General features: G+C 35.9%; 1 protein-coding gene across 1 annotated transcript in view; it reads left to right on the top strand.

The window, feature by feature from the left end:
• The first annotated feature begins 18323 nt into the window (after nucleotides 1-18323).
• Nucleotides 18324-18585, top strand: part of prmt6 (protein arginine methyltransferase 6) — a 1579-nt gene continuing 1317 nt past the window's right edge. Inside the window, exon 1 of the mRNA XM_052113516.1 lies at nucleotides 18324-18579. Coding sequence (XP_051969476.1) covers nucleotides 18342-18579 — 238 coding nt within the window. The 5' untranslated portion in view covers nucleotides 18324-18341. The remainder of the gene's footprint in view (nucleotides 18580-18585) is intronic.

Raw genomic sequence — 18585 nt, 5'->3', positions numbered from 1 at the left:
TTTTCTAATGAAAAGCTATGTTGTTGTTTTCCAATAAGTAGCAGTATACAGGGATAGACTGGCCATCAGGATCACCAAGACTTTTCCGGTGGGCAGGTCGGTAGAGTAGTGGGCCACCCTCCACCCATTGGACTGCAAGACGATCAAGGGTAAGACACTTCCCCCTATTATTTATTAAGCACTGTCATTATCTGCTGCACATGTTGAAACTCCAAAAGTGAAATATTCCAAAAGTATGATGAAACACAGCTACCTGATTAAACCACGGGACTGGCCTCTCTCGCCCATGCGTGCGTGGTTAGGAACCAGTGGTAAACACAGTGCAAGTTATATGGTTACCATATTAAACAGGGCCGACATTCTAAACAGCAGTGGAGAGGTAAACAGGAAAACATTGTCCCATGCACAACAGCAATTACAGGCTTTTCAATCCACACCTCACACCCTTATAGAAATTAACCTTATTTAGAAAATATGGTGTTATGGCAGAAATTTTGTATATACTCTATGTACAATGAATTACTATTATTATATTTATATTAAATAATTTATATTGTAAATAAGGGGAATATAAGTCACCTTTATGGATATGGTTTTTAAAGTTTCTACATGTGTTCAGGATACTGTTTTTCATTACAAATACCATTTTAACCATGGTAATGAGAAGCATGATTTTACCTGTGATTACCAAAATCTTACTTATACCACAGTTAAACTCTGGAGACTATGCAAGTACTATGGATATTTTTCTTAAGAGCAAGTGCAAAGGAGAATCCTGTGCCAGATCAATACTGCTCTTATATAAATTATATCATCCAATAGTTATACAGTACATTTAAAGAGAGATTATATAACCAATTTTATTACAAAAATCAAAATGTAAGAGTAATCTTTAAATGCATACAATTCATTTTACATTAATAAAGAACTACAGGTTAATTACATGTTTCATATCAATTCTGATAACAAAAAATGGACCCTTTCAGTTTGTGATTTTATTTATTCTTAAATTAATAATAATAAAATAAATAAATAAATAAAAATGTAAAGCTTTAACACAATATCTCTCTACATAGGTTCAATATAGTTACATACTTTTTGCTAGTAACTTATATGGTATGATGCATATGATGTTATTAAGAACCTGTTTTGCTGGTTTGATGGAACTTCCCCGAGTAGACGCACACTGGATGTTTTAGCAATACGCCTGCAAGACGAGTCTTTTCACAATGTTTTGCATTGATCGAATGAGTGCTTTAAGGATGAAGTAATCACAGAAATTGCCCACGTTTGCCAGATTAGTGAGTAGTAAAAGATATTCAGAGTTTTATTTGAGGCACGTAGCAGGAAGTGAAGCAGATATTCACTTCGCTGTATTTTCTGCTTTGTTTACTTATATCAGTGAATTTCTCTATAATGAGGTTTTCTGTGCTGTACTAAGACTCTTAACACATTTTCTGCTATCCTCCCATGTGTTTTCTATGCAATCACTCGCAGCATTATATAAATGATTCTTTCTCCCATGTGGGGTCTTCTATTATGATATCATACATCTTGGATAGCCCCGCCCCTAATCACCCGGTAAAGATAAATCCGACTGTGATTGGTCGATTAACATGTCAGTGTGATTGCTTTCCCTGTCTTAATAGATGTTGTTGGCCAATTGAAGCTGCTATAGAGATAAGACCTATGCTGTAGTCATAGGTCTGGCTACATGAGAATACTTGTAGTGTAGCACTGTTTTGAATTACTATACATTTTGAGGAGCTTGTAGATTTGGAAGCTAAAAAAATACAAACTTTAATAACATTGATATCTAGAAATATAACTGTGGTGATGGGGGCGTGGTCGTTTCTCTGTTATAGAGAGGGAGTGGTGTGGCTCGTCAAGCTGGCTGGCACAGCTGTTTCTTGTTATAGTGATAGTCCTTAAAAGCAGCCAAGCAAACCAAAATAAGTGGATAGAGAATGACACGAGTGTGCAGTGTTGGTGTCTGTTATAGAGTGTAATTAAGAAGTTTGTTTATTTTGGAAGTGACTTTAATTTAACTGAGCAAATACAAAAGCACAGAGAAGAGTGCAACAGCTGTGCAGAGAGACAGAGAAATAAAGAGCCTATCCAGAACTGTGTCACTGCTCCCTGTCTCCTCCTTCCATACCCGAACATTGACAGTGTTACAATTACATTGAAAGAACCAATTAAATATTAATGTGTAAGCTGAAAATATATTTAAAGATGTATAAATAAAACTGAAGCTACATGATATATTGCAGACATCAAAAATAGATAGTAGTTAGCATGGGGGCTGGGTAAGCTGACAGGCAGCTGCACGTTAGCTCTAAGAGTGAACAGCTAGAAGTTTGCGACCGTCTTGTATTATTCACAGCAAGGAGAAAAAGTGCAGGTGGGCAGTGTTAATATTTCAGTGGTTTGTAGGAACCTTGAACATGCCTTGCATACCTGAGGTAAATAGTGATTTCTGTCAGAAACAGTCCTGTCGAACGTCCACTGTGTCCAGTGCCCAATCACTCATGCTTGTGATTTATTAAAGAGCCTGTGGTATTGGGGAGATTAAACGCCTTGGGAGTCCTCCACAGCACCTCACAAAGACACTACTTACACAAACAACTCAGCAGCCAAGATCGGAGATACCCATGAGTGTTTGCTGATATCTCAACACCTGGAGCAGATTCTCTGAGTCAGAGATAAATGTGGGAAAAACTACAGAGTATAAGAAAGCAAACATATTCTGTCTAGATCTGCAACAGAGATCGGGAGAGTGTAAATAAGCCAAGTTCTGAGAGCTATACAAACTGCAGTATGCCAGCTCAGAAATAGTCTGTAAGTAAAATGCACAATGATATAAATAGCCATTCTGAGTTTCTAAAACATCATAGTCTCACAACACTGAATGACAGTACTAACAATGTTATGCCAAGGTAGGGTGATCTCAATAACGAGAAAAATTAGAACTCAACATGAATCGAGAATGTTCAGGTACCCTGAAATTGAACCTATTTAGCCAAATTACTGACAGTTGCCATCCCCCATCAGACATATTTCTATCAATTCCAATGTGTTCACCACTCCCTGTAGTGCACCCGATGGTACTGAGTGTCCGACATGGGTTCTGGGCATATGGAAACCAGGAAGTAATTACGTTCACACAAAAATGGTGATTGCAATTCAGAGGTTGCATTTCCACTCTAAAATTATTAAATACTACACTGATGGTAGTGTAGGGTTCAGGGTTGGGGTAGAGGAAATAAAATGCATTCCTTTTGACAGTATTAAATTATATACAGCTAAAAATACAACTCACTTTTGGTGCCACTCTGTGGACATTTCACCTGGAAACTGGAGCTCACATGTGCCTATATGTTCAACAGCACTTCCATCTTCGACCACTGGGGGTAGTGGTTAGATTTTGGTAATCACAGACCAATTTCAGCAGCAGAACTTTCGACCAGATTTGCCAAATTCACAGTGTGATCAGTCCAATCTAATTTGTGTTTGAAAGTGTTTATTTGTATTTGGATAGACACTGAAATAATAATAACAATATAATCTCACTGACAGCATATACATATCCCTTTTATGTATGAAACTGGAACTGGTTTGAACTCTGGAACTGACATTGCCAGAACCTTTGCTAGGGTATTACTGCAAGAGTATTAGTTCAATACTCAGAAACAATCTTATAGCACAACTTTAATTTATCAGTAAATGATGGAGAAACGTTCTCACAGAAATGCATTTTTATTGGCAAATGTATTTATAAATTATATCCAGATGGGAATAATTCAATACATTTTTATTTGATTTTTGTATGGCTGAAAGCTATTATCATCAAAAGGTAAACAATACGTTTACCGTATTTTACATTTCAGTGTCTTTACAAAGTATGAAATTGTGTGTGTATTAAAATTAAACTTTATGTCCAAATACCTATAGGTAGAGTTGGGGTACTTGAGTTCAAACACGGACTGCAGTCAGGGTCACGAGTCCAATTTTGATGGACTTGGACTTGTCACGGACTTGGATGCATTTTTTCTCAGACTTGGATTTTTTTTCCGAGTCCAGCCGAGTCCATGACATTTGTGATGCAATGACAAACAAACAAGCAAACAAATAACGTAACATAGGGTGACCATCCTCTTTTTCAGACCTGAAAAAAGCTTCTTGCCAGGATTTCAAAATTGCCTCTAAATGTCCGGGATTTAGGTTTGTCTTCATACTGATGTGCTCTCTACAGTTAGTACTATCATTCATTCTGTGTATTTGATACTACACATCAGTTTTCACACATATATGTCCTTACATGTGATTATTCTGGCTGATAGCTGCAGTATGTACTCTTTCAAAGTACTTTCTCTCTCTCTCTGTGTCTCGCCCGCATGCATACTATATGTGTGTTTGCGAAAGACATCGCCATACGTGCTCTGCCACTCTCATCCAGAAACATCAATAACACAAGAACACTTTTGAAAGTACGTTCGCCAAATCACTTCACTCAAAGCCATTTCTAACTGAAAATGTTGACTATATCGAGACAAAATCAAATATGCTATGTATTAGGAATATTTAAACTAATATGTGGGATGGAAATTGTTCAAATCAGTCCGTTGTAGTGCAGCCTCTGCTTGTTACCTAGATAGCTGGCACTTGCGTTTAAATGGCAAAAAAGTCAGGAAATACAATGAAGAACACAAGTGAGGGGAGAAGTCTCTATTCACCTATTATCCATACTAAATATAATGTGAAAAGAATAAAACATCAGCTCAATGAGAGTTTGTCATAAAAAAATTCATCTTTACTTTAGGGAAGTAGGCTACACCTGGACACCTTACACAGCAAGAGGACTAAAAAAAGTGTGATGTGTAGTAGAATAAAAATAAATTTGTAATGGTATCTGATCTGTTCTGTTTTTATTTTCAGTTTAATTTTATCGGCTTTATTAAATGTTTTAATATTACCATTTATTAAATGTATTAAACACATGAAATTTATTTAATTAATTACACTTGTCATTTTAGATTAAACTAAATCGAATGGAAAAATTGAAAATGAAGTAAAAAACTAAATTAGAATTTGAAATAATAATAACTCTGGTTGTAAAGACTAACACAGCTTTCACTTTCTTTAGTCTATGTTTGAGTGGAGGGGAAAAATCAACAGAACACTGAGTAGTGTGTTGAAGGACAGTTTTGTCTTCATACACCTAAAGCATATGCTTTCATTCTGAAACCAGTTTGAAGTTTGTTCAGCAGGATAATAATCATAAAATGTGAATATGAAATGCAACAGAGGTGTTTTTGTTGCATTTATATTGACAAATCTTTTTTCTTAGCTGTGAAGGTTAATATTAGCTTAAAATATTGATGTTGGGTTTACGGTTACAATATTAATTCAGATTCTTGAACAGATTCGGACTCTGCTCGATTTGGACTCTGACTCGATTGTTTAAAGACTCGAACTTGACTCAAACCCAACACCAATAATAGTATCCCATAGGTCCAGGAAGTCCATCCATCCATCAATCCATCTGTTTTACTGCACACTGCACTGGAATTTGAATTTTAAAAGCATACAGTTTATACATTTCATCAATTCTTTGATTACATTTTATTGTAACGTTGAGCATCACAGCAAATTTTTATATGCAATTAAAAAGAGATAGCTTACCAATTACACCTCCTGCTAACACACCATTTGTGGATTTTTTTCATGGTGTTTTACTTAAAGACTGAAGCTGGCTACTTATGAAAGACAGCATTCTCTGTTTAGAGAGTAGGCCCAGTCCTGTATTCAAGAGGACTGCTATAAGGGGCAACCTCATAAGAACCCTCTCAGCTTCTGTCCGCACAAGAGAGAAGTGTTCTTTGCTGAGCGATCTAAGGGTCACCAATTTTATTTATCAGACCTTCAGGTTTGATAGGTCAGGTCAGGTTTGAGGAGGCAACTTCAAGGAGTTCAATTTCAGTCTCCTCTGAGAGCAGTTTGGCTTTCACTAGTCTGGTATACAGTTTTAGCAGTGTATGATGCATGGTGAGAGAGAATTTTTAAAATAAGCCTTTAACTTAGTGTTTTCCCCAAAATAGTGTGTTGAATTTACATAGCCTTATTTTTATATCAAAAGCCATAATAAAATGTGCTCCTCAGGCATGTTTCTTTGGTTCACAAATGTGAATGCATTTAGCATCTGAAACATAAGCCTAATCATCCCTTATGACAGATATCACAAATGAATTGTTTAATCTTTGCCCAAGAATATGAATAAACCACATCCTAATTCAGACCAGGGGAGAAAATAAAGGTATCTAATTTAATCTCAATGGGATATTTAATGTAAGATTTGTCTTGTAATGCTACTTCTAGTTACATTGAAATATAAATTTAGGAGTAGATTTTGATTTCCGATCATGAAACTAACACGCAACAAATCATATTCTCATTGTCTCATGTCTTTTTTTTCCCTCTCAGCTCCATCTGGCTTGTGTCTACCTTATTAGCACCTGCCTGTTAATTGGTGATGATCTGATGGTGCCCAGTACAAACACAGCGGGACATAAATCATTGGAGATAAAAATAGATGCACAGATTTCACCTCAGACTGGCAAACCGCAGACCAAACACTACAAACTAACCTGATGCTTTAATTGGAATCTCACAATGCAGCTCTTCTGGGTTTTTACATTTTTTTTCTTCCCATGTGGGTTATATAGTTTTTTACCATTTGTATTAATTGTAGTAGAATAGAATAGAATGGAATAAAAAAACATTCTAAAAAAAAAAAATTCAGTACCGTAATACTTATTTAAAAGTATATTTTGCCAACTTGGTAAAGGAACTCTTGTGGTGGTGTGTTTGACTAAAAACGTATAGGTTTAATCCGGCAACTGTTCAAGTATTTTTGGATGTACACCTGATGCTAACACGTACAGTCTACTGAAGGAAAGAGGGAGGTAAAACAAGAGCAAGAAAAAAGAGATCAAACACTGCAACAATTGAATATGTCTTACTGTCACACAGTCTTAGATGTTCATCCACTGCAAATTAAATATGCTTTTGAACAACAAATTAAACGTCTCAATATTTCATGGGAGAATGCTTGAAAACACTCAAAATACAACATTGCAATGTTCTATTATCATAAGTTACTTTGTTTTTATATATTTATATATGTGTATGCAAAAGATTGAGAGTTAATACATTTTTATTTTAAGTCACCCTTATGGTGATTATGGTTAAGCACTTCAATCTTATTCTGTAATGAGTAATTTCTGTTTTAAGTGATGCAATAATCTTTCAACAAAACATGTTCAATTGCACAGTGATGGGGAATATTTTATTTTAGCAGAAGGCAGGTTATGCAAATTGTGACAAATGATTGTATATAAAATCAATGACACATTGATCATGGCAAAATATGAATTATATCCGGAAGAGGAGTTACTGCTATATTTATTTGACAAGTTGAGCAGATACTGCCACTGAAGGATACAACAACTTATTATAAACAAACATTTTTGCATAGTTATACACGCAGACTTAAAGAAGAATATTTTTCATCCAAGATCATGCGTTGCATGAACTTCTTTTACTGTTTACATACTTTCTACATGTTCACTTGTGTGACAATAATTACCTTCAACACATTAGAATACTCTAAGAGATAAGTAACGAGGAGGGCGGGGCCGGGCCGTTACCATGCACACCCAGCCCCCAATCGGGCTAATCAGCCGAGGAGAGGGATAAGTGCAAAGAGATGCGGCAGTTCATGAGAGAGAGAGAGCTACAGGCAGCTGCCCTGCATGCTTTTATTTTTGTGTGTTTTTGTTTATTAACACATTACTTTGATGCTTCGTCCGGTTCCCGCCTCCTTCTCCTTTCCATTGAACTCTGTTACAAGATATTTCCACTCTTCTATAGTTAAGGATATCAGAGATACAGTTCAGAAAATCCTGCATGTTATTGAAAATCGATATTACCATTGATACTAACATTGATACTAAAGTATCAATACTTCAGAAAATGATGTGGTATCAAGAATATCGATCCTCACATAAAAATATTGATTATGAATATTTTTTTTTAACTAATGATCTTATTTAGATAACATCAATATGAATGCATCTCATAAGCATCGAAGTGGAAAATAATAATTATTTGAGTGAATTGTTGCATGTGCAACGATGCTGGCAGGCAATGACAGGCAGACAAAGAGACAATGGTAAAGAGATGAACCCAAGTGCATTTTATTTTTTAAACGTGGAATCCAAAAACCCTGACAACAAACGTGATCAAAACAAAACATGAACATGAATGACTTGACTTGACTTGACTTGAGACTAAGTTACACTAAACAATACATGACATTAGACAATGGCAAACATGAGGGCTTAAATAGACAGTCATGGGTAAAAAGACAACCAGTGAACAGACAGAGCTATAAACAAGACAACAAGACTAATAAACTAAAACCAATGATAAACTAGAACTGATAATAAAGTAATCAACCAATGAACCAATGAAAACAAGACACATGAACAGGGGAAACACATGACAAGATCACATGAGGGAACAGAAATCACATGACAAGGTAGGAAGAGGAACTAAACTTGAAAATAAAAGACATGAAATAACATGAACAAAACACATAAACATGACAGTATGGCACCGGAACTATTTTTTCTTCCACTCATCTTGACACAGAAATGGTAAAATACACCCGCAGACAACGCTCACCCTTTCAGTCATAGCACTTGTTCAAAGAGGGAGCTGTGTGCTTTCCTGAGGTACTGTCAGAAAAACAGCATCTGGAGTTTGTTTGTTTGTTTGTTTGTTTGTTTGTTTGTTTGTATACTTTATTGTCCTTTTTCAGGAAATTTGTCTTGGACTCAAAGCTGCATTAATACACAACATACATACAACAAATGGACTCAAGGCTGCATAATATATACATATAACAAAATGCACACACAACTATAGACCTATATTACTGCATCTTGCTATTTAACATATAAATTGATAGAGGAATAAAGGATTTTTTATAATGGTTACTCTTACACAGTGGGACTCTATACCGTCTCCCTGATGGCAGCAACTCATACATTGGAAATAAAACATGGCTGGTATCACCTACTATTGTCTGTGCATTTTTTACACTAAGTTATTCACACTAAGTAATGACAAACCTAGACATGACATGTTTTATAATGGGCTTTTGTGACCATTTTTACAGGCTTAAAACACTGATATTTATCAATATTTAATAAATGATCCCTTTATGAAAACGTACCATGGATTTACTGTAGTAATATTGTATTAACCAAGACTAGTAACCACAACTGTATTAACAATGTTTTATTTTTTATTTTATAAAAAAAAACAGTTGATGTGTTGGCAGTAACCAAGGTGTTGATACAATGAACCATGGTAGGGATGGGCAGATCAATACGTCCGATACTGATGTGATATCAAGAATATAGATACTTGCATAAAAATATCGATTCATAAGGTTTATTTTTTAAGTAGTTATCTTATTATTTAGAAAAGATGAATATTAATGCTTCGAAGTGGGAAAAAATAGCTTAGGCCTATAAATATATAAATATAAAAAGTAATTATTTAAGTTACTAATTTTATCCAAAGAGTACATCAAAATTCAATTTATTAGAGGTATATGCAATAGTATCAATATCAGCAATTCCAACCACTTCTTATCTGACTGTACATTTCTTAAGTAGCATCTCTACTAACAAACCAAACCAGGATCACACCTATCTCATGGGAACACAAATCTCACCCATGGTAATTCAAAATAAACCTTTGTCATAACATAAAACAACATTATTAAGATTAAAAGGAACTAGAAACATAACTATAACCTGCAAATACTTTTAAATGTTAATAACACCCCCAAACAGTCCCCAAAACCTCTGCAGACCTACCTAATTAATTATGCAAACACAACAGCCAATAACAAGTCCCCAGGCAAAAACCACAACAAAAGTTACAATATTTTTTCTGTGAGGTTTATTCACCAGAAAAGTGAAATCTGATATATATATATATATATATATATATATATATATATATATATATATATATATATATATATTGTTATTATTATTATTATTTACACATTTATTGTATGATTCAAATAATATTTGTGTTTAAATTTTTTTTACTTCTTTTATTACTATTACTACACCACAAACCTAAATTATTTAGGGGGTCCTAAACTAGTTCTGTGCCCAGGGCCCAACGTCTGGTGCTACACCCCTGGTCACTAAATAACATTACTTCCACTGTAATTCTGGGTTTCATTTGATCATTTTACTTTACAAAATCTAAATTAGATATACCAGAAATCATCCCCGTGGAGCATTTCCATCTCACTGTTGTGAGCCACCTGCTGTGTGGACTGATGGCTTGTTGTAGCCTTAGATTTTATCACAAGATATGCATTTGGATATATATTTAGACATTAGCAAACAATTATTTGTCAAAGTTTAGCATTTTAAAATTGATTTGAAGTGTCATTTTTTTAAATTCAATTATTTATGCTTTCATCAAACCTGACCATGTTTTTACAAAGAGAAGACACAGAAAAAGCATTTTTCTACAATTTTGCAGTTAATTTCTGTATCTTGTTCATTTTCTTGACATTGTTATGCATTTACTTAAAGTAAGTAAATGCATAACAATGTCAAGAAAATGAACAACAAGAAACAGAAATGAACTGCAAAATTCAGAAAATTCAGACCACCATAAGCACGTGAGAGAATTACTCCAACTCCTCCTGGAAAAAATCAGCTCTACGTAAAATGGGAGAAGTGTGAGTTTCATCTAACATTTGATTCCTAGGTTTCTTGATCTCCCCCAAACAAACAGCCATGGACCTGGCCAAGGTACAAGCCATGTTAGACTGGCCAGTCCAAACTACCCTCAACCAGGTCCAGTGATTCCTGGGATTTGCTAATTTACCCTCATTTTATTCATGGTTTTGGTGGCTACTATCATTTCTCTGACCAAGTGTGCTCTGTCATGGTGAAGTGGACCCCAGAGCCACTGCTGGCTAATGAGACCCTGAAGGCTATGTTCACCTCTTCAACTGTCCTGAGGCATCCAGAGCCATCTCAGCAATTTACGGAGAGGAGTTGGATGCGTTTAAAATTTAGGTAAGAATAATTCATAATCAATTGTCTATGGGGAAATCCCATCACTATGCTTTTTTTTTCTCCCTCGGAAGCTGTATCCGGCAGAGCAGAATTATAATGTGGGAGACCAGTGAACTCTTGGTAGTCAAACTGGCCTTGGAAAAGTGGAGGCACTAGTTGAGGGGGCAGCCATCTATTCCAGTTCCTTGCAGACTACAAGAACCTCCAGTATATTCGAGAAGCAAAACAGCAGAATTTCCAACAAGCCAGATGGGCTTTTTCAATAGATTCAACTTTGAGTTCACTTACCACCCAGGCTCCAAGAATATACAGACTAGTAAGAGATGGGAAGGAATCATGAACAACTCTGATTATTGGATTTTGTGCCTGCGTTTTGTTTCCCCTAGGCCAGTGGTTCCCAGCCCTGTTCCTGGAGGCCCCTCAATACTGCACATTTTGTATATCTCCCTTTTCTGACACACCCAATTCAGGTCTTGGAGTCTCCACAAACAGAGTTGAATCAGGTGTGTTTATTAGGGAGAAATCCAAAATATGTAGTGTTGGGGGGCATCCAGGAACAGGGTTTGAACCACTGCCCTAGGCTACTTGAACCCAAAGAATCTTATGTTTGGCACTTGAGTTTGAACGTCCCTGAGACTTGTGTTGGCAGTGTGGTTTCTAGTTTTCCCAAGCTCTCCAAGTGTATCCTATTTTTTTGTTGTTTCAAGTTAGATTTTCACCACTTATGGAGTTTGTACCTGGCTAATACAGCTTTGACTTCTAGGTCTGTTTTTACCCCTCATGGTGCTTTTGTGTTCTATAAATGTTTCACTTGGTTTAACCTTGTCCTTGCAAGCTTATTCTGCCTCTTGTTGTGACACTAATATAACATAATGTGAAACACTATGCTAGATGGCAGTGGCTTCTCTCCATATTAGTCTAATACTGTATTTGGGCATTTAACAGAAAGAAATGAATAATGTATTTAGAGAAATATGTTTATGAACACTCGCATGAGATGAAGACTCTAGTAATATCAGTCTTATAGAAAGGCTGTTGTATTCTACAGTGCATTTAGTGCTGAGATAAGATGAACGGCTGCATAATACTCTTTTTATTTTGGATAACCTGTAATTGGAAACTTTTTACTTGTTAAATAAGTTAATCATGGATGACTATGAAAAGCATATGATGTCTTAACTATTGCTTGATATAGTTTGTTGTATTTTATTAATCTATAAATCTAACAAACACTGTAGATATGTGCTTCATTTCTTGTTTAGCATATAAAGCAAATCATTTATTTTCGTCTTATTTATCAATTTATCTGTCGGTTTAAAACCAATTGGGGCTGTAATCAATGTTAAGTAAAACACATATTTCGACAAACTGCTGTTGTCTAATGTGCCTCTCTCTATGAGAGTAAAATGTCAAGGCACTTCCACATTGATCCTACAGGAATCGATCCTCAACCAGAGCATCATATTAATTTCTCAGAAGGGTTTATTTTTGAAAGGGAAAGCATGACAGTGGGCAGATTGGCAGGCTGACACTGATGGAGAGTCGCAGATGATGGTCAGGCAGGTGACAGGTTTAGTCCTGCTGTCAGCACTTAGGATTTCCCCATAGGCACACACACTCCGACAGCAGCTGCCATGAAAACGAAGCACATAAACACACACATATTTTGAGATACTCTTGTATAAGTGTGTGATAGGAGATTTCATTTCACTTTAAGTCTTCTTTCATTTTAACACATTTCTAGGTTCACCTCTGGATGCAACTTAGTTACATCTATTGAATTGCTAAGTTTCAAATATTTATTGAGTTATTATCTTATGCATGTTGAATGATACTCCGCAACTCTCTTCATTTTCCAGTTATAATACATTTAGTCTAAGCCATGGCTCAGAAGTTGTTTCTTTTGTTCCAAGCAGGGGAAATACAGTTCCTAATTTGCCTGCATTGTGTGTCAACCCCATTCACCCCCTCTCTACTCATAATTCTCTATATCCTTCCTTACTGTCTCTATAAAGCTCTAATTACATTATTTACTTTTTACCTTATTTACTTATTGTGAATGACTGGTCCATGAAACGTCCAACCAAATATCACAGATATACCACTTTCCACAATCAATCAATAATAAAATCCTGAATAATAAAAGTAAGCCCTATACCCTACATTTATTTTTCTCATCAATTTCCCGGTTTCACTCTAAAATATGTCATTATGCAAGTAAAAATAGGTTGTTTATGTTGTTTTATGAAAGCCAAAATTCCACAATAAAAATACTTAATTTCAATGAATTGATAAAGAGTTAAACTTTTTAGTAAAATCAAAATAGACAGACTGGGTAAAGTTATTGTTTTTCAGCTGAAAGAAACATTTTAACTGACTACTGGACAGGCTGCTTCCTCAGATGTTAGCCTATTTGCTGCTTGAGATAGAAATCGGATTTGTACCGCCAGGATGGCATTGCTACAACTGAATCAAACCACCAGTATGCTGCAGTGATTGTGACTTCCCCCTCCAGTTTCATCCTTACAGCAGACTTATCACATTTTCTCACCCTTAACTGATCCAACCAAACAAGATTCAGCAGCTGGATTGGAAACAACAAAAGCCACCCTGAAAAAATCAGTTTAAGCTGTGTTATCAAATGTTTACAGCACATCCTTCATTGTCCAAAGTGATTTGGTTTCCCACTGTTGCACTCATGCTTGGAGAAGCAGTGTCTTCCCTTTGCAGAGCCCACCATCTCTCTGCTCTGAAATTATCTCAGGTTTGCCAGATATGTCCTAGGACCACTGAGCAAAGGCTCTGCCTTCTTTGCCAGTTCATCCCCTTCCAATCAGCTCAGAGTCTGTGCTTTAGATGTGCAAACAGTGATGTGCAATTTTAATTAAAGCTAGATCAGGTGACGATGTCTGTACAAACACGTGCTTTTGTATTTTCCAATCATTTCAGAATGTGTAAAAACAGTCAAGGAATGTGGATTTTGTTCAAAGTGTGTTATCGTAGAGAGGGCTCAGAACTGCCCAAAGGAGATATGGGAAGAGAGACACAGAGAGAGGAGGGAATGAGACAGAGAGAATTTATTGCAGAACAGTACATTTTAGGGAATTTTGCAAAACAAATGATTGCAGATGATGTATGTAATACTCTATACAGAGCAGGGTACTGGATGCATCAAGCCTCACACATTTTGTCTTCAGCCATTTGTTTCCACGTTTCCACATTTTACATACTGTATGTAAAGTGCAAGCAAAGCATAAAGGTACCCTGGTATGGTACTTTACCTTTATTGTGTAAAAACTACATTCAAAGCATAACACGGCATACAAAGCAGGTCAAATTTTGCATGCATTCAATCAACACAGTGATTCTATTCTTATTCTAAATGGCAAAAAACACTCAATATTAATTTATTTTTAATGTAGGAGTGAGAGGAAATGAGGAGTCTTATGAGAAGTGATAATTGTATGCTATGCATTCTACAAAACAAACAATGTTCAATAATAATGTTCACATAAAACCTGGTTCATGATTAATTTCACTACCACAATGTGAAGTATTTTCAAATTTAACAGGATATTCAATGAGAGTAAAGAAAAAATGCTGGGAACTTTTTGGATAATTAAATGACTTTATGTTGTGGTTGAAAAATGTGTATTAAGAAAGTAAACTATGTGAATTACTTCAAGTAAACACAAAAGCAAAATTCACCCAGAGTTAATGTATACTCAGTGTCACTGTCTGGTATTTGTGATATATTAAATTTGTGTAACTCTCCTTTAAAACATAGTGTAAACTATGTGCATTTTTTTTTTAATTCTTTTTACTCCGGTTCAAATGTTGAAAAAAAGGCCACATCTATCTCCATAGATAAAGCAGAAGAAATCATAAAACACAGTGGACTGAAGAGGAATAGGCTGCTGTCAATGAGTAGCCTTTCATGTGAGGGGAGAGTGAAGGCTGAGGGTCAGGCAACGCTATTTTATTAAGGATAAAAGCAGATCATCCTATCCGTCATAGTGGAAAATGTGGTTTGGCTCAGACGGAGCCCTGGTGTCATGTCAGTATGTCTACAGCTGGGCACAGTGAATCTAAGCAGCTGTCCTGGAACTACTGCCAGACGGCAGACAGCTATGCTAGACACTCACTGTAAAAAAAAAAAAAGAGAATTTATCAAGCTTAATCCACTTATTTGTGTGGGCCAGCATGCAGCATTTAACTTAAATAACAGCATTCATATATTATGACAAACAAGTGGCGCTGGTACATTTTGTCTTAGTTGCATAAAGATCTAGATCAGGACCTTGTAATATATTAAACACAGTATGTAATTTATCCTTTTAAGCAAACAAATACACCAACCAACAATCTAGCAGCTCTTCCACAATCTTTTTATTTCATTAAAATTAAATCCTCCTTTCCAAGCTACCACATGGACGGACCAGTTTTTGTAATTGCCGGACTTGCTAATTGTCAACTTAACTCATAGACCCGTCATTTTATCGACATTAAATGACCGTCATATTTACGTTCTCCTAATGTCCTAAGACAACCCAAAATGGTTCAGTTATGTAATATATTCATACTATTTTTGTAATTCAATTGATTATTGGCAATGTACAGTAACTGCAACGTCTTGGCGTGATATCATTATCAACAAATTACAAATTTACAACATTGTTTTTAAGTACTAATGTGTCCTGACGCTGTTTAAAATGTTTAAAGGAGTCATGAATTGCTTTTTCTTTAACCCTTTGGTGGTATGTTTGGAATAGTTGGCCACACAAGGCATGCTTTTTTACCTGCACGCCAATGGGCGGGGCCAAGTGTGTGATGACGCATGTTGTGGGATGTGTAAATACAAATGAGCAATGCGTTGTGACGTCATTAACACAGATTTCAAAACGAGACGTTTCAGAAGGGTGTCAACTATAAATGCTCTTTATAGACTGGGGAGGAAGTTTTTAGTTCTGAAATGTGCAATGTTTTATAGTTCACTTACCACTTATATGTCTAAATATCAAGGAAAATTGTATTCTGGGTGTTCTGGAATGCTCTGGGTTACACATAAGCTTAAAGGGGTATTCCATCCAAAAATGAAAATGCTCTCATGTTTTACTTACCTTTAACCCTTCCCAGAAGTGTATCAGAACCGAAGTTAAGATATTTATAAGCACATGTCAGGTCAGGTTGTCCATACAACGCAAGTGAAATGGTGACATCAGGCTGCTTGCTATTTGATGGTCCAAAAGTCATATTTAGGCAGCATAAAATAATCCACACGACTCCAGTCAATCAATTAATGTCTTTTGAAGCAAACCGATATATTGGTGTAAGAAAAAAAATAGTTTTTAAACTTTCAATTGTTGCTTCCGCCCAGTGCTGGATTGTTGTTTGAAATTACCTATCTTTCGCGTGACGTTCATTCCCCTGTTGTATACATAGCAAGTGCTTCACAATGCTCGATTGTGCTTACATCATGCAACAGCAGCGTGATGCGTCAACTGCTGGCAGGTAGCAGAATTTTTAAGTTACTAAAGTTTTAATTATCGATGTATTTTTTTACACAAACCTATTGATTTGGCTTAAAGGTAAGTAAAACACGAGATAATTTTCATTTTTGGGTGAACTAACCCTTTAATCAGCAGCATTTGTGGCATAATGTTGATGGCCACAAAAAGTTATTTAAACTCCCCCCTCATTTATTTAAAAATGTGGTTACAGTAAGATACAAAGTTGGTGAAAGGGGCTAATCCATAAATGCTAAAATACACAAGTTTCCTACTCGGAAGTCTAATTTTGATACCTGAGTTTTCCAATTGGGAGAAGATGTAAACTTTCAACATGGCAGAGGAGAGTACGGTTTCTGTTTTCTAAATATTGCTAATTGCTAGCACTTGTCGTTTCGGTCATATTCATTCGTGTATATAAGCAACTGTTTGATTTATGTTGTACATGTTTACACCATGAAAATAGCTTGTATTTGACAGAAATACCAGTATCACCAGCAAGCTAACCGAGTAATTTGTATGGTGTCCAAATAACATTTCCTCATGTATGACTGAACCAGGCATCTTCCAGGTTTCCTGTTCTTTCCAACAACAAAGCACTTGAACTTGACACTCGTATTTTTGTCACTTCAGAAGTGGGAAGTAGGATAATTCAATAGCACATGAAGGCAGGATATAAAAAGTATAGCCACAAGATTTAAACATTATACATGATTAGTGTCACAAAATAGGCCTACTTTAATCTGTGTAAAGTTATATCCAATTTCACAACATTGTTGTCTTACAACATTTTTTATATTGTATTGTGTTTAAATCCCCTAAAAGTGTTCTGATGCTTTGTTCCATTCAAGTCTGATGTGGGATATTCCTAATTGATATCTCTGATCTCCAACCATAAATGCATTCCATTGCCTGTTATTCAGAAGACGACGCTCTGCAACGCTCCCGTTAGATTAGCAGGGGTCGAATTTTACCAGAGACATCTCCTATAGCAACCCAACTCATAAGCAATGCTGCAGTGCTAGCATTTGTGCTACAGATATACGGATTGTCAATAGAGTTTAATTTACGTGTTTCTGCAGGCGTTTGTTAAACAAGCTTTAATATCATGTAATGTGGAAACTTGAACTCATCGATATTACTTAATAAAATTAATGTTTATCACTTTGTATATCTCCCTGCGTTCCGATATGTTGGTGTGATGTCACGCACCTGCGTCTCAGCGAAATCGGAGTTGAAAATTTCCACACAAGCTTCCAAGTTGAAATTCCGACTTCAAGTGGTGTTTCATTGCACTTTTCCAAGTAGGAAGTTGGAAAATCTGACTTTCTGAATGGAACGCAGCATGAGTCACTTTTTCTTTTTGCTACCAACAATTATAATTATATTAAAAAAAAAAATCATTATATATATTAGTAGTTTGTGGCTGCTTTGTATTTAAATGTATTTAAAAGTGTATTTACAAAACTAGTCATTTTATTATTTACTGTGTTATACAAAGAGGATTTTACCATTTATGGGAAGTGTAGTTTATTTTGAAACCAGCGTTCGTTTTCTCTATTGAACGTGCGCGTGTTTAAGCACTACATCTCCCACAATGCCTCTGCCGGCAAGTGCGGAAGTTTATCCAAATTCATTTCAAACACGCATGGCAAACTTGGCTGAAAAAATGTCACAACACGGTAGCAAGAAAAGAAAATTAGACAGGAGTACAGAGGACTACATGTACTTTGACAGCTACTCCGATGTAACTATTCACGAGGAGATGATTGCAGACACTGTGCGCACTAACACGTACCGAATGGGCATTTTTAAAAACAGTAAGTCCATAGAGGGGAAAGTGGTGCTGGATGTAGGAGCCGGTACAGGAGTCCTCAGCCTATTCTGTGCTC

Source organism: Xyrauchen texanus, chromosome 41 (genome assembly GCF_025860055.1).
Source record: "Xyrauchen texanus isolate HMW12.3.18 chromosome 41, RBS_HiC_50CHRs, whole genome shotgun sequence".
Classification (NCBI taxonomy): domain Eukaryota; kingdom Metazoa; phylum Chordata; class Actinopteri; order Cypriniformes; family Catostomidae; genus Xyrauchen; species Xyrauchen texanus.
The sequence above is the reverse complement of the archived record's forward strand: the minus strand, read 5'-3'. Positions and strand labels throughout refer to the sequence as shown.